Raw genomic sequence first — 26,726 nt, forward strand, 5'->3', positions numbered from 1 at the left:
AGTGTTTTCCTAATCTTCATTTCACCCTCATGAGGGTTGTCAGACTTAGCAAATCATCATACAGATGCACAGTTACCTTTGAAGACAGAGTGAATAAGGTTTTAGTTTAAGCCTCGTGCATTATTTGGGACATACACTGAGAGTCCGAAACTCACACTTCACTGGATGTCCTGTGTTTTCTCTGGGAACCCTACTCCCCACCAACGCGGTGCTTTTGGGATAGTTATATTCCCTCTCTCAGCTTTGGTTTCTATTTCTGGAAAATGTGGAAATTGGGGGTAGAATAAATGATTTTTAAGTTGCTGTGACTTTCTGAGAGTCCTTCACAGGTTACTTGAACCCATTCTCTCACCAAGCCCCACCCCAACTCCAGTCTGCATGCCTCTTTCCCGTCTCAGTCCTTAGGAATACTTTTTTTTTTTTTTTTTTTTTTTGAGATGGCGTCTCGCTCTGTTACCCAGGCCGGAGTGCAGTGTCAAAATCTTGGCTCACTGCAACCTCTGCTTCGCAGCCAATTCTCCTGTCTCAGCCTCCCTAGTAGCTGGGATTACAGACGTGCGTCACTATGCCTGGCTAATTTTTGTATTTTTAGTACAGACAGGGTTTCACCATGTTGCCAGACTGGTCTCGAACTTCCGGCCTCAAGTGATCTATCCACCTCAGCCTCCCTAAGTGCTGGACTTACAGGTTTGACCCACCCCACCCCGCTCAAAGAAAAGAGTTTTCTAATCTTGGGTCAGTTTGTTTCATTTATGCAGCAATGGCGCCACCTGGTGGCTGCATGGAGAAGTGCCCTGAGGGTAAACCGCCCACAGCAGGGGTTGGAAAAACACTCCAGGGAATCTGACAGAAGATGAGCATCTCTCTCTGGCGGAAAAATGGTTCATTAAACTGTAGCAACCCCAGTATCCACCCCTCCTTCACCAGGATCTCATGGTGATGTTAGGAGCTGTCTACCAAAAGGCAGGAAAAGTGCACAGGGAAAGTGACAGAATGCATTATGTGCGAATATCTTGGTCTTCTCTGAATTTTTTTTTTTTTTTTTTTTGAGGTGAAGTCTTGCTCTGTCCCTCAGGCTGGAGGGCAATGGTGTGATCCCGTGTAACTGCAACTTACGCATCCCGGGTTCAAGCGATTCTCCTGCCTCAGCCTTCTTAGTAGCTAGGATTACAGGCACCTGCCACACCAGGCCTGGCTAATTTTTTGTATTTTCGGTACAGATGAGGTTTTGCCATGTTGGTCAGGCTGGTCTCGAACTCCTGACCTCATGTGATCCACCTGCCTCAGCCTCCTAAAGTGCTGAAATTACAGGCATGAGCCACCGCGCACGGCCTAGTCTGATTTTTAGCAATGATGGTGTCAAATGTTCTTCCTCTCTCCTCTCTTTCTTTCTAATGATAATATGTATGCACTGAACATCAAGCACTCTCTGAGTGCCTTCGGTCGTTCTTGCTAAGCACCTATTGTTTGCAAGGTCCTGCAATACAAGATGAAGTCATTAGAAAACTACTGGCCCCTAGTCGTGGCAAAAACAATCATATGCATGCGCATTTCATTTTTTTTCAAGTATTCAGTTATAATCAAAATGCCACTAACATTTTTCACAAGGCCAGGCACAGTGGCTCACACCTGTAAACTCAGCACTTTGGGAGGCCTAGATCGGTGGGTTGTTTGAGGTCAGGAGTTGGAGACCAGTCTGGCCAACGTGGTGAAATCCGGTGTCTATTAAAATTCAAAAATGAGCCAGACCCAGTGGCACATGCCTGTAATCCCAGCTCCTCAGGAGGCTGAGGCTGGAGAACTGTTTGAACCCAGGAGGTGGAGGTTGCAATGAACTGAGATTGCACCACTGCACTCCAGCCTGGGTGAGGTAGCAAGACTCTGTCTCAATAAAACAAAACATTTTTTACAATTTTTAGAAAGAGGGTCTTGCTCTGTCTCACAGCTGGAATTCAGTGGCATGATCACAGCTCACTGTAACCTTGAACTGCTGGCCTCAAGCAATTCTCCTGCCTCAGCCTCCCAAGTAGTTAGTACTATAGGTGTGCACTACCAACATGCCCAGTTAATTAAAAAATTTTTGTGTGTGTGTACAGATAGGATCTCTCTGGTTGGTATGTTACCCAGGCTAGCCTTGATCTCCTGGCCTCAAGTGATCCTCCCACCTCAGCCTCCATATGCCATTATATCTTAAATGTACCTAGCCAGGGCTCATGCCTGTGATCTCAGCACTTTGGGAAGCCAAGATAGGTGGATCACTTGAGGCCAGGAGCTTGAGAGCACCTGGCCAATATAGTGAAACCGCATCTCTACTAAAACTACAAAAAATTAGCTGGGTGTGGTAGTGCCTGTAATCCCAGCTACTAGGGAGGCTGAGGCACAAGAATTGCTTGAACCTGGGAGGCAGAGGTTGCAGTGAGCTGAGATCATGCCACTCCACCCGCCTGGCCAACAGAGACTCTGTCTCAAACAAACAAACATCTAGCCAGGGCTCTGAAAACCATGGCATACAGTATCTACATAGGAGAAAGAGATCCCACCACCTGTTTTTATATCGCCCATGAGCTACACAGTAATGTCTATTGGTTTTATATTTTTAAATACTTGACAAAAATCAGGCTGGGCACAGTGGCTCACACCTGCAATCCCAGCACTTTGGGAGGCTGAGGTGGGCGGATCACCTGAGGTCAAGAGTTGGAGACCAGCCTGGCTAACATGGCAAAACCCTATCTCTACTAAAATACAAAAATTAGCCAGGCCTGGTGGCACGCACATGTAATCCCAGGCTATAGTGTAGTGGCACGATCTAGGCTCACTGCAATCTCTGCCTCCTGTATTCAAGCAATTCTCCTGTCTCAGCCTCCCGAGTAGCTGGGAATACAGGTGTGCACCACCATGCACACCTAATTTTTTTGTATTTTTAGTAGAGATGGAGTTTTACCATGTTGGCGAGGATGGTCTCAATCTCCTGACCTCGTGATCCGCCCACCTCAGTCTCCCAAAGTGCTGGGATTACAGGCATGAGCCCCAAGCCTTTTTTCTTTTTTTTGAGACAGGGTCTCACTCTGTGCCGGTGCAGGCTGTGCTGAGTTCTGACTGTATTACTGCACCCAGGCTGGAGTGCAGAGGTGACATCATGGCTCACTGCAGCCTCCACCTTCCCCGGATTCAAACAATCCTTCCCCCAGCTCCCAGCCTCCCGAGTAGCTGGCTACAAGAATTTGCCACCATGTCTGGCTTTTTGGTGTTTTTTGTAGAGACTGGGTTCCCCTATGTTACGCATGCTGGTCTCAAACTCCTGGCTTCAAGCAGTCCTCCTGCCTTAGCCTCCCAAAGTCCGGATATTACAGCTGTGATCTACTGCGCTCAGCCTGTTTCATCCTTGCAATGGAATTTTTTTTTTTTTTAGACGGAGTTTCTCTCTTGTTACCCAGGCTGGAGTACAATGGCGCCATCTCGGCTCACCGCAACCTCCGCCTCCTGGGTTCAGGCAATTCTCCTACCTCAGCCTCCTGAGTAGCTGGGTATAGAGGCGTGCACCACCACACCCAGCTAATTTTTGTATTTTTAGTAGAGACGGGGTTTCACCATGTTGACCAGGATGGTCTTGATCTCTTGACCTTGTGATCCACCTGCCTCGGCCTCCCGAAGTGCTGGGATTATAGGCATGAGCCACCGTGCCTGGATGGAATTTTTTTTTTTTTTTGAAGACAGGGTCTCACTCTGTCATGCAGGCTCACTGCATCCAGGTGCGATTGTGGCTCACTGCAGCCTCCACCTCTCAGGCTCAAGCAGTCCTCCTGCTTCAGCCTCTCAGTAGCTGGGACCACAGGTGCACCACCATGCAAGACTAACTGATTTTTTGTAGAGATGGGCTTTCACCCTGTTGCCCTGGCTCAAACAGCTGGGCTCAAGTGATCCTCCAGCCTCAGCCTCCCAAAGTGCTGAGATTACATATGAGAGCTGCCAAACCCAACCTGTTTTATTGCTTATAGTAGTCACCTGTATTAGAAGACATTCCATTGTGTTCAAGCCCCTGGCTGACCAAAAACTCAACGGCCATCCCTCTGAGCCTGTTATAAAGAAGAAGCAGGAAGAACGGTGGCGAGGGGCAAGGGTGCCAGACAGGCCGATCCTCTATCATGCCCACAGAGAAACCCTTTTTTCTCCAGGGCCTGGGCAGCAGCCAGGTTCCATGAGTTAAATGCAGATCTAAACCATGCCAAGCTGGGATTGCGGTACACACTTTCCTCTTCTGAAGAGTAGCTAGGGATTCCAACTTGGTGAGAGGGAGACTATGGCAGAGCCAGACTAGACAAGGACTAATCGCCTGAAAAAGACTGCACTCAAAGGACTTGGTGAGTGCTGGGTGCCGTGGCTGAAACCTGTAATCCCAGCATTTTGGGAGGCTGAGTTGGGTGGATCACTTGAGGCCAGGAGTTTGAGTCCAGCCTGGGCAACATAACAAAACCCTGTCTATACTAAAAATACAAAAATTAGACAGGCATGCTATGCTCCTGTAATCCCAGCTACTTGGGAGGCTGAGGCAGGAGAATCATTTTAACTGGGGAGGCAGAGGTCGAAGTGAGCTGAGATCATGCCACTGCATTCCAGTCTGGGAGACAGAGTGAACCTGTGTCTCAAAAAAAGCAAAAGCAAAAGCAAAAGAAAATGGCCTTGGCAGAGTGGCTGGCCTGACAATGCCTTCCGGGTTTCTCCCGGGTAGGGCTCTGTCATGAGGAGGTGCTTTGATCTCCCTGTTCATGGTCCACATCCAAGAAATTTCTTTTTCTGGGGGTTGGGTGGGGGACAGAACTGAAAACCTTCTTTAGGTGATTTTTTGTTGTTGTTGTTGTTTGTTTTTTGTTTTTTGAGATGAAATCTCATTGTGTCACCTAGGCTGGAGTGCAGTGGCTCAATCTCAGCTCACTGCAACCTCCTCCCTTCCGGTTTCAAGCGATTCCCATGTCTCTGCCTCCTAAGTAGCTGAGATTACATGCATGTGCTACTGCACTGGCTAATTTTTGTATTTTTTATAGAGATGGGTTTTCAAACTCCTGACCTCACGTGATCTGCCTATTTCGGCCTCCCAAAGTGCTGGAATTATAGGCATGAGCCACCATACCCGGCCCCTTCAGGTGGGTTTTTAGGCTTCACTACAATACTAATTTTCTGTTGCTGCTGCAACAAATTACCGCACACTTAGTGGCTTGAAACAAAACAGATGTATGCCCTTATAGTTCTGAAGGCCAGAATTCTAAAGTCAGTCTTACTGACTCAACGGGGAGCAGGGTCAGTGCCTTTGGAGGCTATGCAGGAGAATCCCTTTCCTGGCCCAGAGATGGCCTGCAGTCCTCAGTTTGTGCTGCCCTTCTTGAATGACTTAAGTTTCCTGCTTCCATTACTACACCTCCCACCACTCTCCATCACCTGCTCTGCTTTTATAAGAATCCGGGTGAGTACACCAACCCAGCTGGGACAGGCTGGGATAATCTTCCCAGCCAAAGATTCTTAAGTTCATTATATCTGCAAAACCCCTTTTGCCATACCAGGTCATGTTCACTGGTTCTTGCGATTAGGATATGGGTACCTTGGGGGTTACTATCAGCCTACTACAGCTAGGCTGCAAAACTACTACACCCTTTTGGTGTTTTAATGATTGAGAGAAAAAGGGTTGGGATTTTTTTGGGGGTGGGTTCCTCTTAAACGTGTATCTTTAAACTCTGGGGTCCATCTTAACCTTGTTTCTTTTCTTTTCTTTTTTTTTTTTTTTTTTTTAACTTTTTTGTTACGGAGGCTTGCTCTGTTTCCCAGGCTGGCAGCGGCAAGGTCTCGGCTCACTGCAATGTCTGCCACCGGGGATCAGGCAATTCTCCTGCCTCAGCCTCCCGAGTAGCTGGGACTACAGGTGCCTGCCACCACACCTGACTAAATTTTGTATTCTCAGTAGAGAAAGAAGTGGGCGGGGGAGGGGGGTTTCCACTCTGTTTCCCTGAGCACAAAGCGATCTGGCTGCCTCTGCTCCCAAAGTGCTGGGATTACAGTCCTGCACCACTGCACCTGGCTACTGTAAAGTCTTATTTCCACACAGCTGAGACATGTTTTTGGAAGTTTGCTAAAGGGCCCCTGGAGACCTCCTGATGGTGGTTTTCCTGTTGTTGTGTTTAATTTGATTGATCTTTTCTGCTTTCCAGAAATTAAAAGGCTAACATGAGGTAGTAAACGTTAAAACTTCTTTTCATTTATTTATTTATTTTTTGAGATGGAGTCTCACTTTGTTATCCAGGCTGGAGGGCAGTGCATGACCTAGGCTTACTGCAACTTTCGCCTCCGGGGTTCAAGTGATTCTCTCGCCTCAGCATCCCAAGTAGTTGGAATTACAGAAGCACACCACTACACCTGGCTGTTTTATATTTTTGGTGGAGAGAAGGCAGGCATCCTCAAACTTTTTACACAGGGGGCCAGTTCACTGTCCTCAGACCGTTGGAGGGCCACCACATACTGTGCTCCTCTCACTGACCAGCAATGAAAGAGGTGCCCCTTCCTGAAGTGCGGTGGGGGAGGGGGTGCGGATAAATGGCCTCAGGGGGCCGCATGCGGCCCTCGGGCCGTAGTCTGGGGACGCCTGAGATAAGATTTCAGTGTGAGCCGGGCGCGGTGGCTCAAGCCTGTAATCCCAGCACTTTGGGAGGCCGAGGCGGGTGGATCACGAGGTTGAGAGATCGAGACCATCCTGGTCAACATGGTGAAACCCCGTCTCTGCTAAAAATACAAAAAAAATCAGCTGGGCGTGGTGGCACGTGCCTGTAATCCCAGCTACTCAGGAGGCTGAGGCAGGAGAATTGCCTGAGCCCAGGAGGCGGAGGTTGCGGTAAGCCGAGATCATGCCATTGCACTCCAGCCTGGGTAACAAGAGTGAAACTCCGTCTCAAAAAAAAAAAAAAAAAAAGAAAAGATTTCAGTGTGTTGGCCAGACTGGTCTTGAACTCCTGACCTCAAGTGATCCACTCGCCTCAATCTCCCAGAGTACCAGGATTACAGGTGTACACCACTGCACCTGCCCTAAAACTTCTCTTGTATTCTCCCATTAAACTAGTTCTAAGAACCACCAAAACAGAATTTTTTTTTTTGAAAGCAGTAAAATGATATGGACTGTTAGAATGTAAAATACAGGAAATAAGTCACTATATTTTAGTGCTGCTCTGACATAGGAATGTATTATTGAGAATCAACTTTTGCTCAGTTTTCAGAGAATGAAATAATTCTATCACTGATCTATGAAAAGAAGTTGAAGAACTGTTTGAAAGAAAATGTAGTATGTCTAAATTGGAAAAGTCCAGTAATACTTTGTTCGTGAGCATTTACACAATGCAGTTACTGTTCACCATGGGAGTACTGTGGACAAGCCCAGGGCCGCTGGTCAATTGTGCCATTATTTATTTATTTATTTATTTATTTATTTATTTTTTCTGAGACGGAGTTTCGCTCTTGTTACCCAGGCTGAGTTAATGTTAGATTTCAAATTCTTCTTTACCCTTACACTGTTCTGCCCTGAAGCTACCTTTATATCATAATGAAAGAAGTTAGCAATTTGTTATTATCATCTATCTGTTGGCATATATCAAATGTTCACCTAAATATAGCAACAACCAGTAGAAACATTATGTATTTTGCTGTTTCTATTTGGATGACTATTTACTTTGCAACATTACTAGCAAGCTATAAAATTGTATAGTATGCAGAATTTTAACTGAATTGCTTTAAGTGAACATTTAAACATGATAAACCATATTGAAGTTATTTATGTTAATATACTTGAACATTTTGTCTTCAATATGAATAATATAACCCACCTCTCAATGAAAATGAAAACCTAGAATTAGAGTAAATTTGCTAATGAATTCGGTAACTTTTCCACAATATTTTTAGTTATGTGCTTAAGGTTCTCTTAGTGTTTCTTGCACTTTATAATAGCTTAAGCCTCTTTCCCTGGTTTTTGCAGGTTCTTTGTTGGTTGGTTGGTTTGTTTGTTTTGAGACAGAGTTCAGCTCTGTCACCAGGCTGGAGTGCAGTGGCTCACTGCAACCTCCACCTCCCAGGATCAAGTGACTCTCCTGCCTCAGGTTCCTGAGTAGCTGGGACCACAGGTGTGTGCCACCACATCCAGGTAATTTTTGGAATTTTAGCAAAGACAAGGTTTCACCATGTCAGCCAGGATGGTCCTGATTTCTTGATCTTGATTTCTTGCTTTGGCCTCCAAAAGTGCTGGGATTACAGGCATGAGCTACCACTCTTGGCCTTTGTTGGTTCATTTTAAAGGAAAAAAAAAAAAAAAAGTCCTAACATGTGCTACCAGGAAGCGTGGACATTGAGGATTTATTTACATATTTATTGCAAAGACCTGGATCTTAGGAATTGAATTGAATATTTTTTTTTAAACAAATTATTTTCTTACTCTTATCTAAAAGCATAGGCTTTGGGGACACAGTGGGGCCACATCTCTTATTCTGTCTGAGCTTCAGTGTTACCCTCTTCTGTGGTTATGAGAACTGAAGACCTGTCTCAAAGATCTGATAAGACAGTAAAGTGCATCACATAATGCCTGGCATATAAATACATAATAAATGCTTCCTCCTCGGGTCTTTATTTATTTGTTTGTTTGTTTGTTTGTTTCAGACAGAATTTTGCTCTGTCACCCAAAGTTGAGTGCAGGGGCATGAACTCGGCTCACTGCAACTTCGGCCTCCTAGGTTCAAGCAATTCTGCTGCCTCAGCCTCCCAAGAAGCTGGGATTATAGGCACGCACTACCACACGCAGCTAATTTTTGTGTTTTTAGTAGAGACAGGGTTTCACTATGTTGGCCAGGCTGGTCTTGAACTCCTGACCTCAAGTGATTTACCTGCCTCGGTCTGCCAAAGTGCTGAGATTACAGGCATGAGCCACCATACTTGGCATATGTTTTTATTATGTTATGAAATTAGTACTATTCTGAGTAAAAATAACTAGCTATTACTGTTTTATAAATTGACTAAGACAGTCTTATAAATGTCAGTGCTTTTTATAAGGTGAAACAGATTATGCTGTGGGGCTTTTGTTTTGATGGTGATTTATTAGGTTGTTTTGTTTAAAGACAATAATGTTCAGTTGCTGTGAAATTATAAAAATGATATTCACATTTTATAATTTTAAAGCAGTCTTAAAGGTGATTGCCTTAAGGAAAGATACTTTTGTTTTGATATATAAATGTGATATTCAAGTTTAGTGTACAGCAGAGGACATTAAACCTAAGTCACCACTAATGCGCACCTGAAACTTTAGTGCAAATACCGATGTGTAGCAAATAGACTTTAACATGTAATGATTGCCAAAAAATGGAGCTGTTCTGATGGGAGACCACTGGTTATGTTTGATTTTAATACTCCCCATGCTTTTGGCTTTTATTTTTCTTTGTTACCTAGGCTGGAGTACAATGGCGCGATCTTGGCTCACCACAACCTCTGCCTCCTGGGTTCAAGCAATTCTCCTGCCTCAGCCTCCCGAGTAGCTGGGACTACAGGCATGCACCACCATGCCCAGCTAATTTTTTGTATTTTTAGTAGAGACGGGGTTTCACCATGTTGACCAGATGGTCTCGATCTCTTGACCTCGCGATCCACCCGCCTAGGCTTCCCAAAGTGCTGGGATTATAGGTGTGTGCAACCACGCCCAGCCCTTGTCCCTGTGTTGTTGTATGACCTTGAGCAACTCAACTCTGGGTCTTCTGGGCCTCAGTTACCACATCCATAAAATGGGATTCATAACCCCCACCCTGTTCACCCACTTGGTTGTTCCAAGGGCCACATGGGAGGCCAAATGGAAGCAAAAGGCATTGTAAAGTCCAGTGAGGGGAACTGTGATGGGCTGGCAACCTGGTTTCAGGCTGCAGGGCCTGAGGCCACAGGCTTGAGTCAGGGCTGGGGGCAGGGGGTCCTGGTGAGGGTTTGCTAGGATCGGCCTCTCCTTTTTTCTTTCTTTTTTTTTTTTCCTTTTTTTCTTTTTTTTTTTTTTTTTTTTTTTTTTTTTTTTTTGAGACGGAGTTTCGCTCTTGTTACCCAGGCTGGAGTGCAATGGCGCGATCTCGGCTCACCGCAACCTCCGCCTCCTGGGCTCAGGCAATTCTCCTGCCTCAGCCTCCTAAGTAGCTGGGATTACAGGCACACGCCACCATGCCCAGCTAATTTTTTGCACCTTTAGTAGAGACGGGGTTTCACCATGTTGACCAGGATAGTCTCGATCTCTCGACCTCGTGATCCACCCGCCTCGGCCTCCCAAAGTGCTGGGATTACAGGCTTGAGCCACCGCGCCCGGCTTTTCTTTTCTTTTTTTTTTAAAGACGGGGCTGGTCTTGAACTCCCAACCTCAGGTGATCCGCCCGCCTTGGCCTCCAAAGCGCTTGGATTACAGGTGTGAGCCACCATGCCCGGCCTTGCCTCTCCTTTTTTTCAGTGTCTGGGGAATTCACAGCCTAGGGTTGCTCAGTCAGCAGGTTGGTGGTGACACAGCCACACGTCAGCTCACCTGGTCTTTCACCCCACAGCCTGGGACTACAGCCAGGGCTTCATGAACGAGGAGATGATCCGGGACCACCGTCTGCCCCTGGAGGAGGAGCCGCTGGTGCTGATGTGTGGCCCCACAGCCATGATCCAGTACTCCTGCCTGCCCGACCTGGACCGTGTGGGCCACCCCAAGGAGCACTGCTTCGCCTTCTGAGGGCCGGGCACAGTCACACGGCCTCCTGCCCCGTGCCCCACGCCCCGTCCACGCTCACCCTGTCACCTCCCCACATCGCACACTGAGGCTCCGGGTTCAGCCTGGCCTGCCCGTGCCCTGGTGCATCACCTGGCTCAGCAGGCCTCCTGGGGCCCCTTTGGGAGCAGGGGTCTGTCCCAGGTGGGCCACGGCTGAGCCTTCAGGGTGGGTCCTGCCGGGCACTTACTGGTTCTTACCAGAGACACCCCGCCCCATCCCTGTCCTCATGACCCCTCATCCACCCCACATACACTACAAGGCCAAGGGCTGCCAGCAGCCTCCTCAGCCCACCCTTCCCGGCCGTGGTCCACAGTCAGGATGTCGGCAGACATGGATGGGTAGTCCACAGCTGCAGGTGCCAGGGCCCCCCCCCGCCAGCCTCACCTGCCGCCACCACTCCCGCCTCAGGGCTGGGCCCAGGCTTCAGCACCTGACACTGCGTGAGACAGTGACACCAGAAAGCCCCCTTGGGGGTGCTGCTCCCCACCCCGGGCTCTGGCCAGCGGGGAGCTTGGCTCTCCTCTGGCTAGAGTGGGAAGAGGGTGCTGGCCACGGAACCTCGCCATTTCCTTCCAACCCATCCAAACATGGAGGCAGCCTTGGGAGCCCCAAGCTGTGGGCTGGGCAGCCCACTGCACCTGGTTGTTTTGGGGTCCTGGGCTGGGGCCACCATCCCCGGCAGCAGGACTCCCATAACCACATGTGTTTATTCCTGTGTCCTACACCGTCCCCTCCTGCCCTCACCCCCAGCACAGGGGGATTCTGAGCAGTGCCTCGTGTCTGAGGGACGTATTGGTGACCTCGACGTTGCCTTTAGACTACACTTTGTGTTAGCCTCTTGCATATCGGCTTTTCCAGAGTCATTTATGAGCAGAAAAAAAAAAAAAAAAAGAAGTAAACTTTGCTAATATTAACCCTTCTGTAGCTCCTCAAGGGTCTGTGACCTGCATCACAAGGGGTGGGGGGACAGGAAAGGGCTGGGAAGACCCAGCATTTCTTTTTTCTTTTTCTTTTGTTTTTCTTTTTGAGACAGAGTCTCCCTCTGTCACCCAGGCTGGAGTGCAGTGGTTTGATCTCAGCTCACTGCAAACTCTGCCTCCCAGGTTCAAGTGATTCTCCCACCTCAGCCTCCTGAGTAGCTGGGATTATGGGCACGCACCACCACAGCCAGCTAAATTTTTGTTTTTTAAGAGACAGTCTTGCTCTGTCGTCCAGGCTGGAGTGCAGTGGCATGATCTCAGCTCACTGCAGCCTCCACCTCCCAGGTTCAAGCGATTCTCCTGCCTCAGTCTCCCGAGTAGCTGGGATTACAGGTGCATGCCACCATACCCAGCTAATTTTTGTTGTTGTTGTTTTTTGGTTCTTTTTTTAGTAGAGATGGGATTTCACCATGTTGTTCAGGTTGGTCTCGAACTCCTGACCTTGTGATTTGCCCACCTTGGCTTACTAAAGTGTGAGCCACCGTGCCTGGCCAACTTTCTTGTTTTTTTTTTTTTTTTTTTGAGACGGAGTTTCGCTCTTGTGCTCTTGTTACCCAGGCTGGAGTGCAGTGGCGAGATCTCGGCTCCCCGCAACCTCTGCCTCCTGGGTTCAGGCAATTCTCCTGCCTCAGCCTCCTGAGTAGCTGGGATTACAGGCACGTGCCACCATGCCCAGCTAATTTTTTGTATTTTTAGTAGAGACGGGGTTTCACCAGGTTGACCAGGATGATCTCGATCTCTCGACCTCGTGATCCACCCGCCTCGGCCTCCCAAAGTGCTGGGATTACAGGCTTGAGCCACCGCGCCCGGCCAACTTTCTTGTATTTTTAGTAGAGACAGGGTTTTGCCATGTTAGCCAGGCTGGTCTCAAACTTCTGACCTCAAGTGATCCACCTACCTTGGCCTCCCAAAGTGCTGGGATTACAGGTGTGAGCCACTGTGCCCAGCTTGACATTTATTTTTGATGTATGTTTGTGGTAGAAAATTTGGAAAGTACAGGGAAGTATGCACAAGAAAAAAAATTCCCAACACCCAGAGGCAAACCAGCTGAAATCAGGTAGCTCCAATCCACCGCAAGGCTGCTGCCTCCCATCAGTGTCAGATGAGCTTTGAGGCTAAGGGAAGTCAGGATGCCATCTGCACGTGGTAAATTACAGAGGTGATGAGGCAGCAGGGCCGGGCGCGGTGGCACATGCCTGTAATCCCAGCACTTTGGGAAGCTGAAGTGGGTGGATCACCTGAGGTCCGGAGTTTGAGACCACCCTGACGAACATGGAGAAACCCTATCTCTACTAGAAATACAAAATTAGACAGACATGGTAGCACATGCCTGTAATCCCAGTTATGCAGGAGGCAGGAGAATGGCTTGAACCCAAGAGGTGGAGGTTGTGGTGAGCCGAGATAGCGCCAATGCACTCCAGCCTGGGCAACAAAAGCGAAACTCCGACTCTAAAAAAGTGGGTGGGGGGAGCAGGAAAGCCCCAGAGAGTTGGATTTGTGCTGGGACGAGAAGAGAGGGAGCTGGCCTTGCCGGGGTAGGTGGGTGTTCAATTGGTGGAAATGGCAGGTCAAAGGCCCTGCTGTGGGAACCAGCTTTCAGAATAAACTTTCAGAAACGAAAAGACGGTGGCTGGAGAGGGCAGTGGAAATGAGGCCGGAGAGGGAGGCGGGGCTAGGCTGGTGCTCCAGAGACTTACAGCCTTCTGTCTGAGAGAGTCAGGTTTTTTTTTTTCCAATGGCTGCATTTTTATTTTTTAATATTGCAAAACGTTCTAATCACAACAAATGAGAGTCAGTTTTAATTGGCAAAACAGGTTATCACAAACACACGCTGGGTCACGAATTGCTGTTGTGTGAAGCTTGAGAAACGTGTTTCATGTTTGAGAAGCATAGAGAAGTGGTTAATTCAGACAACTGGGGAAGGCTGCACACATGCAAATTGCCAGCTTAAAAAATGCAGAGCTCACCTACCAACCACACACGCACAGTACCACGCTCCACAGTCTAACTTTTCGGAGTAATGGGGTCGGGCAGATCGCAACTCCCAGGCATCCCGCAAAGTAGGCGGGTCACCTTAGGGGCGACCTTTACCCGCTCAAAAATTCGTCTCACATTAGCAGTGAGGATTCGGGCGTCACCCCGAATCGTTATTTTCCTTACTCATAAGTTTAAGGCATAGAGAAGCGTGGCGCTCATTTCCAAAGTAATAAACTGTATTCTCATTAGGCTTACGATGAGTATCGTAGTTGACTGTTGAGCGCATGATTCGGTTCCTTTGACGTTTATCTTACTTGTTAGTGAATTTATTTTGTCGCTTTTCATTTAATTATTTTCGTCGAGGAGAATAAGTAATTCATAATGTGCCGATTCTCCGTATGCAGATAAGCAGCCAGCACCGCGAAGGCTCACGGGGGGCGTCCCCGCCCCTTCCGGTTCTTGCCTGCTTTGAGCTGGCTGTCGCGAGAGTTGGTCGGCGGACGCCGGAAGTAGTTCGTCGCTCCGTAGCGGCCGAAGGGGCGGGTTTGCGGGCTGGGGGCGTCTCCGCTGCTTTCTGCTCGCTTGGCGGCGCAAGATGGCGGACATCTCCCTGGACGAACTCATCAGGAAGCGCGGGGCGGCGGCGAAAGGACGGTGAGAGGCTTTTTCTCCCTTTGGGGTTTAGGGTCCGCGACCTAGTGGAGCTCGAGGCGGGGGAGGGAGCGGCCCGGACGCGACGCGGAGGACCGGGTGCGCCCGCCCCCAATCGCAGCCGCGCTCCTCATTGGCCCGGCCGCCGCCGTCGCCACCGCGGCCCCGACCGCCCGCCCGCCTGCCCACCCACTGGCCGAGGCACAGTCCCTCCGGCGGGCTTGGTAGGCCGACCAGGCCGTGGCGGGGTCGGATGCCAGGCTCGTGGGGCTGAGGGGCTGCCCCCTGGGGCTCTCGCGTTTCGGGGACCGGGGGTCTAGGCGGCGCAGCCTCTTCGTTTGTCTGGACTGGCATTTGGTCCCCGCTCAATGATCTCGGCGCTGCCTGGTCTCCACCCATCTTAGAGTTGAGACAACCGAAGTTTAGCTGCAGGGAAGTGAGTTGCTCCGACGGCCGCAGCTGAGGCGCGAACCCGAATCTTGCGCGGGTTTCCTGACTCCACGCGGCCTCTGTTAACACTCGCCACCTTTTGTGCCTCGTTTTAAGTTTTCTAAGCCCGTTCGTATACACGATGGATCATTTAATCTTTTACTGTCGTGTTGCCTGCTAGCTATTCACTTTACCCCCTTTTATTGATGGGAAACTTGAGGCTGGAAGAGGTAGCGCGACTTGCTCGAAGCCACGGAGAACTGAGCGGCGGGGCTGAGTGCTTTTTAATTGCTGGCTGAGTTGGCCTCGTTCGAGGGCTTGAAAAACAGGTGGGCAGGGCTGGAGATTGGCCATTTCCTTAGGGAAGAGAAAGTGCTAGAGCTACATGAGTAGCCACGTAGGTGATTTGCGTTCATGTCTCCCAAACTTCCTCGAGACCCTTAAATGTTATTAGTCTTGCCTTTGTTTGCTGAGTTCACCTGTTTGAAGAAGTGAGAACTTGCCCAGTAGTTTCCCAACAGGCATTGCATAAGTTTAAATGTCTTTGTAGACGGCCAGGCTGTCAGTATGTGAGATACTGTTTTCTCAGACATTCGTTCTCTTAGCAGATGTTTATTTTTATTTTATTTTGTTTTTTTGAGACAGAGTCTTGCTCTGTCGCCCAGGCTGGAGTGCAGTGGTGCGATCTTGGCTCACTGCAACCTCTGCCTCCCGGGTTCCAGTGATTCTCCTGCCTCAGCCTCCCGAGTAGCTGGGACTGCGGGTGTGCGCCATCACCCCCAACTAATTTTTGTATTTTTAGTAGAGACGGGTTTCACTATGATGGTTAGGCTGGTCTCGAAATCCTGACCTCAGGTGATCCACCCACGGCCTCTCAAAGTCCTGGAATTATAGGCGTAGCCACTGCGCCTGGCCATTCAATAGATGTTTATTAATACCACCCGTATGCCTGTGGTTAGACTTTTCTCTTGATAACTGAAATGTATCTTTCACCTCCTTCCCCACCCTGGACACTCCTGTCAACTACAACTGCTGCCACCACCTCATAATTCGCAGCCAGCACTTACCTGGCTTCTGGTTCATAATTGGCACGCATTAGTATTGTTTCCTCAACTACTGACTGACAGCCTCCCAGCTCTCCATCTAGTGACTGATGTGAAATTGTCGCTGCTTCCTCTGGCCACTTCTTTATTTTTTTTTAAATTTTTATTTATTTATTTATTTATTTGAGACGGAGTTTCACTCTTGTTACCCAGGCTGGAGTGCAATGGCGTGATCTCGGCTCACTGCAACCTCCGCCTCCTGGGTTCAGGCAATTCTCCTGCCTCAACCTCTTGAGTAGCTGGGATTACAGGCATGCGCCACCATGCCCAGCTAATGTTTTGTATTTTTAGTAGAGACGGGGTTTCACCATGTTGACCAGGATGGTCTCTATCTCTTGACCTCGTGATCCACCCGCCTCGGCCTCCCAAAGTGCTGGGATTACAGGCTTGAGCCACCGCACCCTGCCCTCTGGCCACTTCTAAATTCATCCAGGTGGCCAGGGGTGGTGGCTCACGCCTGTAATCCCAGCACTTTGGAGGCCAAGGCGGACAGATCACCTGAGGTCGGGAGTTCAAGACCAGCCTGACCAACATGGTGAAACCCTGTCTTAAAAAAAAAAAAAAGGCCGGGTGCGGTGGCTCAAGCCTGTAATCCCAGCACTTTGGGAGGCCGAGGCGGGTGGATCACGAGGTCAAGAGATCGAGACCATCCTGGTCAACATGGTGAAACCCCGTCTCTACTAAAAATACAAGAAAGTAGCTGGGCATGGTGGCTTGTGCCTGTAATCCCAGCTACTCAGGAGGCTGAGGCAGGAGAATTGCCTGAACCCAGAAGGCGGAGGTTGCGGTGAGCCGAGATTGGGCCATTGCACTCCAGTCTGGGTAACAAGAGTGAAACTCCGTCTCAAAAAAAAAATAAAAATAAAGAAAAAAGAAATAAAAAGTCCGGGCGCGGTGGCTCAAGCCTGTAATCCCAGCACTTTGGGAGGCCGAGGCGGGTGGATCATGAGGTCAAGAGATCGAGACCATCCTGGTCAACGTGGTGAAACCCCTTCCCTACTAAAAATACAAAAAATTAGCTGGGCGCGGTGGCGCGTGCCTGTAATCCCAGCTACTCAGGAGGCTGAGGCAGGAGAATTGCCTGAACCCAGGAGGCGGAGGTTGCGGTGAGCCGAGATCGTGCCATTGCACTCCAGCCTGGGTAACAAGAGCGAAACTCCGTCTCAAAAAAAAAAAAAAGAAAAAGAAAAAAGAAATAAAATAGATTTGTTAAGTTCCTTTGGAAACAATGGAATGAGCCACACCAGGTTCTTCCCTCTCTCAGGTCGCACTCCCCAGTTTCTGACTGGAGGCGAACTGTACTGTAGCCTGTTTGACCTGTATGTTTTTGGCTTTAGTGTGTGCAGAGTTTTGTGTTGGGCAGTAGGTGGGGCTGCAGGAATGGAGTGGGGTAGATCCACAGGAACAGGGGCCTTGCAGCGGGATCCACCTGGCACGTGCCACTCACTGTTGGGTTTACCTGGTCAGGGGACTTTAGGCAATTTCCTCACTTGTAATGGTGGTTCCTGGTTGGGGGGATTAAATATGAGAAGGTTTTTTTTGTTGTTGTTTTTTGTTTTGAGACGGAGTCTCACTGTGTTGCCCAGGCTGGAGTGTAGTGGTGTGATCTCGGCTCGCTGCAACTTCCGTGTCCCAGGTTCAAGAGATTTTCTTGCCTCAGCCTTCCGAGTAGCTGGGATCACAGACACTGGCCACCATGCCCAGCTATTTTTTGTATTTTTAGTAGAGAGCTGGTTTCACTGTGCTGGCCAGGCTGGTCTCGAACTCCTGACCTCAAGTGATCTGCCTGCCGCGGCCTCCCAAAGTGCTAGGGTTACAGGCAGGAGCCACCATGCCGGCCAGAAGATATGTTTAAAGTTTGTGCTATGTAGCAAGTGTTCAGCAAAGGTTGGTAATAATCTTGGACTTTCCCTTAAAGGAATAGAAGCACAAAATCCCCTTAGAGCACAACAGGAAACCACTGGGGCTTCAGAGTCAGACTGCCAAGGCCCCAAACCCTGCTTCTCCCACTTTCCATGTGACCTTCTGCAAGTTACTTCACCATTCCTTGCCTCTTTCCTTATCTATAAAACATAGGTAATACTTGCTTTATTAGGTTATTGTCAGGACTAAGTGAATTCATATACCTAAAGTGCACGGAAAAATTCCTGACAAGGGCACTAAGTGCTGAATAAATGTTAGCTTTAGCTATTGTCATTATTGAAGGCTTTTTAAAATCGAGGAGTAACATGATCCAGGTTTTAGCATGAGAGTATTGCTTTGCCATTGCGTGGGGATCGGATTGGGGCAGAGTGCGGGCAGAGAGACCAGCGTGGAAGGCCTGGAGTGCATGCTGTGTTCTAGAAACTCCTTTTTTTTTTTTTCCCAGACGGAGTTTCGCTCTTGTTACCCAGGCTGGAGTGCAATGGCGCGATCTCGGCTCACCGCAACCTCCGCCTCCTGGGTTCAAGCAATTCTCCTGCCTCAGCCTCCCGAGTAGCTGGGACTACAGGCGTGCGCCACCACGCCCAGCTGATTTTTGTATTTTTAGTAGAGACGGTGTTTCGCCATGTTGACCAGGATGGTCTCGATCTCTTGACCTCATGATCCACCTGCCTTGTCCTTCCAAAGTGTTGGGATTACAGGCGTGAACCACCACGCCCAGCCAGTTTATTTCTTTATTGTGTTTTTGAGGTGGGGTTTCACTCCATTTTCCAGTCTGATGTACAATGACGCCATCTCCACTTGCTGCAACCTCGGCCTCCCGGTTCAAATAATTCTCCTGCCTCAGCCTCCCAAGTAGCTGGAACTGTAGGCATGCACCACTATGCCTAGCTAATTTTTGTGTTTTTAGTAGAGACAGGGTTTCACCATGTCAGTCATGCTGGTCTGCCTCACCTCAAATGATCTGCCTCAGCCTCCCAAAGTGCTGGGATTACCGGTGTGAGGCATGGCGCCTGTCCATATATTCTATTTTATATACTGCCTAGAAGAAATCTGCATACTTGTAACTTTGGTTTTAATGTTGCATGGATATTCCAGGAATAATTTTGTTGTTAATTTGGGAAGAACCTTGACTATCTAAGAATGCCTTTTTCCTCTTAGTAGAAATAGCCGAAGATCCAGCTTGTGGAAATAACACAAGATCCAGCTTGTGTAAATAACCTCTTTCTGCACCACTGTGATCGATGTTTACTGTGATCACAAGGATCACATTTGTAGAATGTGCTTGTTCCCAAAGCAGTCATTCTGTTTTGTGTTCCTCACACTTTGTGAGTCAAGAAAAGGGTCTTGCCGGGTGCGGTGGCTCAAGCCTGTAATCCCAGCACTTTGGGAGGCCGAGGCGAGTGGATCACGAGGTCAAGAGATCGAGACCGTCCTGGTCAACATGGTGAAACCCCGTCTCTACTAAAAATACAAAAAATTAGCTGGGCATGGTGGCACGTGCCTGTAATCCCAGCTACTCAGGAGGCTGAGGCAGGAGAATTGCCTGAACCCAGGAGGTGGAGGTTGCGGTGAGCTGAGATCGCGCCATTGCACCACTCAGCCTGGGTAACAAGAGCGAAACTCCGTCTCAAAAAAAAAAAAAAAAAAAAAGAAAAGAAAAGAAAAGGGTCTTAGCTGGATGCAGTGGTTGCTCATGCCTGTAACTCCAGCTGTTTGGGAGGCTAAGGCAGGAGGATTGCCTGAGCCCAGGAGTTTAAGACTGCAGTGAGCCGTGCTTGCACCACTGCACTCCAGCCTGGTTGATAGAGCAAGACCTCATCTCTTTAAAAAAGAAAGAGCTGGGCGTGGTGGCTCACACCTGTAATCCTAGCACTTTGGGAGGCTGAGGTGGGTGGATCACTTGAGGTCAGGAGTTCAAGACCAGCCTGGCCATCATAGTGAAACCCCATCTTTAAAAAAAAAGAAAAAAATTTTAAATAAAAAAGAAAGAAAAGACGGTGGCTCATGCCTGTAATTCCAGCACTTTGAGAGGCCGAGGCGGATGGATCATGAGGTCAGGAGTTCAAGACCACCCTGGCCAAGATGGTAAAACCCCATTTCTACTAAAAGTACAAAAATTAGCTGGGTGAGGTGGCAGGCACCTGTAATCCCAGATACTCAGGAGGCTGAGGCAGGAGAATTGCTTGAACCCGGAAGGTGGAGGTTGTAGTGAGCCAAAATCCTGCCACTGTACTCTAGTCTGGGTGGCAAAGCAAGACTCCGTCTCAGGAAAAAAAAAAAAAAAAAAAAAAAAAAAGAGGAAAAAGAAACAAGAGTCATTACCATGACTATTACCTAGGCTTCCAGTTAATTATTAAAAGATTCCTTGATTAATGGAAATGATAGAACCAGAAGGGGGTGGTTTTGAGTGATACCTACCTCCACGATGAGATAGACGCTACTCTCCTCACCACTGCACATCTCCAGTGACTTCAGTTGTGAAAGATCCATTGAGTCTCCTCAGGATAGCATTAGGCACCAGTTGCAGTGCTGGCCTGACCCTCGTGTTGATTTTTCCCTTTATTTATTTGAGACAGGGTCTTGCTCTGTTGTCCAGACTGGAGTGCAGTGGCAAGATCATGGCTCACTGCAACCTCTGCCTCCTGGGCTCAAGCAGTCTTCCTGCCTCAGGCTGCCAAGTAGCTGGAACCACAGGCAGGTGCCACCATGCCTGGCTAATTAGTTTTGTATTTTCTGTAGAGACGGGTCTGGCCATGTTGCCCAGACCGGTCTCAAACTCTGGAACTCAAGCAATTCTCCTGCCTCCGCCTCACAAAGTGCTGGGGTTACAGGCATGAGCCACTGTGCCCAGCAGTTTCTTACTTTAGATATGAGGGCATCCCCAGTTAAGTCAGTTGACATGTCCTCTCTTGTTAGTTTGGTGAGTTTAACTCTCAGCAGATAGCTTTCTGTCTGCTGCCTCCAAGCAGTTCAGTGTGGCAGCCTTGAGTGTGCTGGAGGCTGGAGTGGAGCAGCTCTGGGCCAGTCACCTGATCTGGGGAGTCCCTGGAGCTTGAAGTGGGAGGTTGTAGGAGAAGCGGGGATTGTAAACTCAGTTCAGCCCAGGACTCTGATCCTGGTACTGATTGCTGGTTTCCTTGTTGAAATAAAATAAAGGAAATGTAGACCTGAACACAAAAAGGAGGAAATGAGTTGTTACATAATTCCAGGCAAAGAATTATGTTTTAAAATGAAACATCTGCACAAGACTCTTTGGTAAGGGGATAGTATTTTAATGTCTTGTTTTTCTTTGTGTCTTAAATCACCAAATTCAGAATTGACCCTTAGCGATGGTTAGTCGTAAGCTGTTTTCTCTCTATAAAAATAACTTCAACGCACACTCTCCCTAACTGAGAAGATATTAAACCCATGGGTTAAAATCTTAATAAAATCTGTAGTAACCCAGGGCCCCACTTCTTGGGCCTGGATGCTTTGGACTGGACATCTGTTCAGAGCTGGCTGCAGCCCTGCCCTCCACAGACAGAGCCAGGAGGTTGAGATATTCCTAGCCCAGACAGACTCTCCCCGCTCATCACATGAATGCCAGGTTCCAGCTGGGGCTAAGGGGGAGAGAATTTGGGGTCCAGGTGGCGTTTGCCTTCTCACTTGCCAGTGGCACTCTTTGCAAGACCTCCAGAAATACCTGGCGAAGGCTGGGAAGCAATTCCAGAGCTGTAGTTTGGGCAATGGAGGTGGGGCAATTAAGAAACTTGCTCAGTCTTTCTCCTTCCTCCTCCCAAACGTTTACTGAGTATTAAAGTGCAGGATGTGTTTTGGGAATGTCAGTAGTCTCTACAGTGGGGAGTGAGGCTGCAGCCATAAGTTGGGGCCAGACCTGAGGCTCCCCCCAGGGGTTGAGCTTTGTTAAGGAGCCCTCAGCAGTTCTAAGAGCGGGAGGGTATCATAATTGAGTCTATGTTTTAGAGACCTACCCCTAGCAGGAGTGTTTATTTGAAAAATTTCCGATGACTAATGCCTGCCTGAAACCAGTACTGCTGCCTGCTGGGATGAATAGCTGTCTTTTCAAGCAGAAGAGCAGCTGTGATTATAAAAAGCCTGAACGCTGAAGCCCCCTAAAGCTGTTCATGAAAGAAGTTGAAAGCACTATATAGGAACCAGGGAACTGAGTGTATCAGATAGGGGAAATAGCTTACTCCCTCCCACTGTGAGGAGCTCCTACTACATCCTCAGCTACTGTTACGTCCCGCCCCCAAATGTGCCTTTTAGGCTGTTCCAATAGATGAAAATGCCGGCGCAAGGCATCTTGGTGGTCTCTTCTGCCAGGCAGTCGCTGTGGCATGTGAACTGTCCATGTGCTGCCCACACATTCACCTTGGTGCTCTAGAGATTGCTCTGTATCCCTGGGCATGACTGGAGTCCTAAGATTCTTTTCAGCCTAGGGAGAGTGTTCACCCTTCCTTTTTATATATATATAAAAGGTTTACTTGCCATCCTTGCCTTATTTTTTAATGTGAGGACTATGGGTGATGGAGGCACTAGAGAAAGTAGGGCCAAAGGAAACGGGTCTTCAGGGGGTCTTCAATTTTTTTTTTTTTTTTTTTTCAGACAGAGTTTCAAAATTGAAGGGGTCTTTAATTTTTTTTTTTTTTTTTTTGAGACAGTTTCACCCTTTTGCAGGCGCAAGCCTGCAGTGCAGTGACATGATCTTGGCTCACTGTAACCTCTGCCTCCCAGGTTCAAGCAATTCTCCTGCCTCAGCCTCCCGAGTAGCTGAGACTACAGGCACATGCCACAATGCCCAGCTAATTTTTGAATTTTTGTATTTTTAGTAGAGACGGGGTTTCACTATGTTGATCAGGATGGTCTCGATCTCTTGACCTTGTGATCCACCCCCCTTGGCCTCCCAAAGTGCTGAGATTACCTGCATGAGCCATTGTGTCCAGCCTTGTCTTTTTTTTTTTTTTTTTGAGACGGAGTTTCGCTCTTGTTACCCACGCTGGAGTGCAATGGTGCGATCTCAGCTCACCGCAACCTCCGCCTCCTGGGCTCAGGCAATTTTTTTTTTTTTTTTTTTTTTTTGAGACAGTCTCACTCTTTTGCCCAGGCTGGAGTACAGTGGCACAGTCTCGGCTCACTGCAACCTCTGCTTCCTGGATTCAAGCGATTCTCCTGCCTCAGCCTCCTGAGTAGCTGGGATTACGGATGCCCGCCACCACATGTGGCTGGTTTTGTATTTTTAGTAGAGACGGAGGTTCGCCATGTTGGCCGGGATGGTCTTGAACTCCTGACCTCAGATGATCCACTTGCCTCGGCCAAATCCCAAAGTGCTGGGATTACAGGCCTGAGCCACAGCACCCGGCAGCCTTGTCTCTTTAAAAAAAAAAAAAAAAAAAAAAAAAAAAAAGTGCCAAAATTTGTCAGCCTGAATGAGCAACACTCAAAAATTTTCATTCATCATGTTCTTTATTTTTATTTTTTTGAAACAGTCTTGCCCTTTCTCCCAGGCTAGAGTGCAGTGGTGTGATTCTGGCTTACTGCAACCTCCATCTCCTGGGTTCAAGTGATTCCCCTGCCTCAGCCTTCCAAGTAGCTGGGATTATAGGCGCATGCCACCACATCTGGCTAATTTTTATATTTTTATAGAGACAAGTTTTGCCATGTTAGGCTGGTTTTGAACTCCTGACCTCATGTGATTCACCTGCCTTGGCCTCCCAGAGTGCTGGGATTACAGGAGTGAGCCACCGTGCCTGGCCTAGCTGCAGGTTTCTGAGGTCACCCCAACGCACATAGCCCCTGTTGTCCATGGCTTTGCAGGCCATGGAACATGAAGCCTAGGGTAGCCCAGTCCTAGGGAGGGTGAATGCCATCTGCCACATTTACAAGTCTTTTTTTCTCTCTAATCGTGTGTGCCAGCCCCCTGAAGACCCCTTTCCTTTGGCCCTACTTTCTCTAGTGCCTCCATCTCCCACAGTCCTCACATTAAAAAATAAGGCAGGGATGGCAAGTAAACCTTAAGCCTTATCTAATTAATTGTATAAATGACCCTTCCACTCAGAACCCACTGGAAAGTATTTAAATCTTAGTTTGCCACTTTCAAAGAGAAAAATGATAGCATGCATCACTGCCTGGTTTTTTGTTGTTGTTGTTGTTGTTTTGTTTGTTTCGTTTTGTTTTGTTTTTTTTGAGATGGAGTTGTGCTGTTGTTACCCAGGCTGGAGTGCAATGGCGCGATCTCGGCTCACTTCAACCTCTTCCTCCTGGGTTCAAGCAATTCTCCTGCCTCAGCCTCCTGAGTAGCCGGGACTACAGGCATGTGCCACCATGCCCAGCTAATTTTTGTATTTTTAGTAGAGATGGGGTTTCACCATGTTGACCAGGATGGTCTTGATCTCTTGACCTGGTTATCCACCTGCCTCGGCCTCCCAAAGTGCTGGGATTATAGGCGTGAGCCACCGCGCCCGGCCCACTGCCTGTTTTAATCTGTTTAGGCTGCTGTAAGAAAATACCATAAGCTGGGTAGCTTATAAAAAATAGAAACTTCCTTCTCACAGAGAGTTCTGGAAGTCCACGATCAGGGTGCTGGCAGATTCCATGTTTGATGAGGGCCTGCCTGCTTTCTGGTTCTGGATGGTCTTTCTGCTGTGTCCTCACATGGTGGAAGGGGCCAGGGAACTTTCTGGGCCTTCTTCCTTATAAAGGGCACTGAAGCCATTCATGAAGTCTCTGCCTTCATGACTTCATCACTTCCCGAAGGCCCCCACCTCCTACTACCATCACATTGCAGATTAGGTTTCAACAGAGGAATTTTGGGGGGGGACACAGATTCAGTCTGTATTACTGTGTTAGGTCTGTCTCTGGTATATTGGAGGCAGCAGGTGTTTTTTCATTATTTGAGGGATAACAAAATGAAGGTCCGGGTTTGCTTTTATTGGCACCAGGTAGACTCACTTTTGGCTGCACTTCTGCTATTTATTAGCAGAGGAGCTGACAGCCAGTCTCACTCTAGCCACTTGAAGAATGCAGCAGTGGGAGAGTACCAGTGACTTTCCCAGTACGAGAGATGCCTCCGGGGAGGTCCAGGCAGTGGAGTGGGAGGCAACGTAGGAACTCATTTATGCAACAGAGTTTACCCTCTAACATGAGGTCAACATGGCTCTTCTCCAGAATTACCCACAGAGTTAAAAATGCAAATGCCCAGGCTTCCCACCAGATTTTGGATTTAGTATCTAGGGTGGGATCTGGACAGCTGTGTATTTAAGAAGCTCCACAGGAGTTTCTGACACTCAGCTAGGGCTGGATGCCGCTTAGGAGGTACTGGGCCCTGAAAAAGGACTGAGCCCCCATTCTTCTCTTCCAGCGCCATGCAGGGTGGGGAGAGAAAAAAGGAAACAAGCAGGTGTAATAAGAGGCACAGAGGAGAGTTGGCCTGGAGGAATCAGGGAGGGTTCCCAGAGAGGACACCTTGACATAGGAGTCCCCCCATCTGCCACAGGAGTAGCTGTTAACGGCAGCTACAGTAGAGAGGCCTGGAGGTGGGAGGAGACAGAAGCAGCCCAGAGATCTCGGAGAATCTCCAGTGCTGCACTCAGGAGGGCCTTCTGTTCACTTTCAAGCCACTGTGGACCAACAGTGGAACCCAAGAAAGAGACTGGGCCTGTTTAATGGAGTTTCATTCGTTTTCAGTTAAAAAAACATATTTTATTTTCAATCCCGGGCGTACATGTGCGTGTTTGTTCCATGGATTATATTTCGTACTGGGGAGGATTAGGCTTCTGGTGTACCCATTACCCAAACAGTGAATGAACCGTGTGCCCGGTCATTTCCAATTTCAGTACTTTTTGTATTTGATGTTTTTGCTATTGCAGAGCAGCTTTATCTTTCTTTCCTGCAAGTCTTTATGTTGTTGTTTTCCTCTAGCTCTATGCCAGACCCACATGTTTTCTCTCTTGGCCCTAGCCCTGTAGATGGTGTCTGCCTTCCTTAGAGATAATCTTTGTTAAACATGAGCCTCTCCAAGCCTGCTTCTCCCACTGTAAAGTGGGCATAGTCAGTACTTCTCAGAGTGCATGGGGCTGAGTGAGAACATGGATGGGGAAGGGCCTTGGAAACTAAAGTTGCTCTTCAGATGGGTGGGATTATATTCGGGGGATGTTTATTTTATTTGACTGGCATTGTTGGGAGGTTGTTGTTCATGTTGGTGTCTCAAGATACGTGGTCTAGGGAGCAAAACAGTCTTACCTAGTGATAAAACTTGCCGGTCTCTCTCTCTCTTAATTTTGCTTAAATTGCAAAATTAAAAGCCATCATGAAACCAGGAAAGGAGTCTTCATGTAGGCATCATTGTTTACTCAGGTACAGGCAGGGAGTTGCTTTCTGATTCTCCAGGACCTCCTCTGTCCCCAGTGTTAGCACAGTTCTACTTTCATAGACTGCTGTTATATCCAGATCCATTTAATATTGACTGTGATTTATATTTGCAGGCTTAATGCCAGACCGGGAGTTGGAGGTGTCCGATCTCGAGTTGGGATTCAGCAAGGCCTTCTCAGCCAGTCAGCACGCACGGCCACCTTCCAGCAAAGATTTGATGCCCGGCAGAAGATTGGCCTCTCAGATGCCCGGCTCAAACTGGGAGTCAAGGATGCTCGGGAGAAGCTTTTGCAGAAAGATGCCCGGTTTCGGATCAAAGGGAAAGTACAGGATGCCAGAGAAATGTTGAACTCTCGCAAGCAGCAGACCACGGTGCCCCAGAAACCCCGCCAGGTTGCTGATGCCCGGGAGAAGATCAGCTTGAAGAGGAGTTCCCCTGCTGCCTTCGTGAACCCACCCATTGGGACAGTGACTCCTGCCCTGAAGCTCACCAAAACCATCCAG

At 48.4% G+C, this 26,726-nt stretch overlaps 1 protein-coding gene and 1 non-coding gene across 2 annotated transcripts in view; one reads left to right on the forward strand and one right to left on the reverse strand.

The window, feature by feature from the left end:
* Window positions 1-13,796: 13,796 nt before the first annotated feature.
* LOC120361502 (U12 minor spliceosomal RNA) lies at window positions 13,797-13,946 on the reverse strand. Its single transcript, XR_005577688.1, has one exon. It is a non-coding gene; the product is annotated as a U12 minor spliceosomal RNA (small nuclear RNA).
* Window positions 13,947-14,258: 312 nt separating this feature from the next.
* Window positions 14,259-26,726, forward strand: part of POLDIP3 (DNA polymerase delta interacting protein 3) — a 30,012-nt gene continuing 17,544 nt past the window's right edge. The window contains exons 1-2 of the mRNA XM_003932800.3: window positions 14,259-14,400; window positions 26,336-26,726. Of these exons, the coding sequence (XP_003932849.1) occupies window positions 14,342-14,400; window positions 26,336-26,726 (450 nt within the window). The 5' untranslated portion in view covers window positions 14,259-14,341. The remainder of the gene's footprint in view (window positions 14,401-26,335) is intronic.

Source organism: Saimiri boliviensis, chromosome 21, assembly GCF_048565385.1.
Source record: "Saimiri boliviensis isolate mSaiBol1 chromosome 21, mSaiBol1.pri, whole genome shotgun sequence".
Classification (NCBI taxonomy): Eukaryota; Metazoa; Chordata; class Mammalia; order Primates; family Cebidae; genus Saimiri; species Saimiri boliviensis.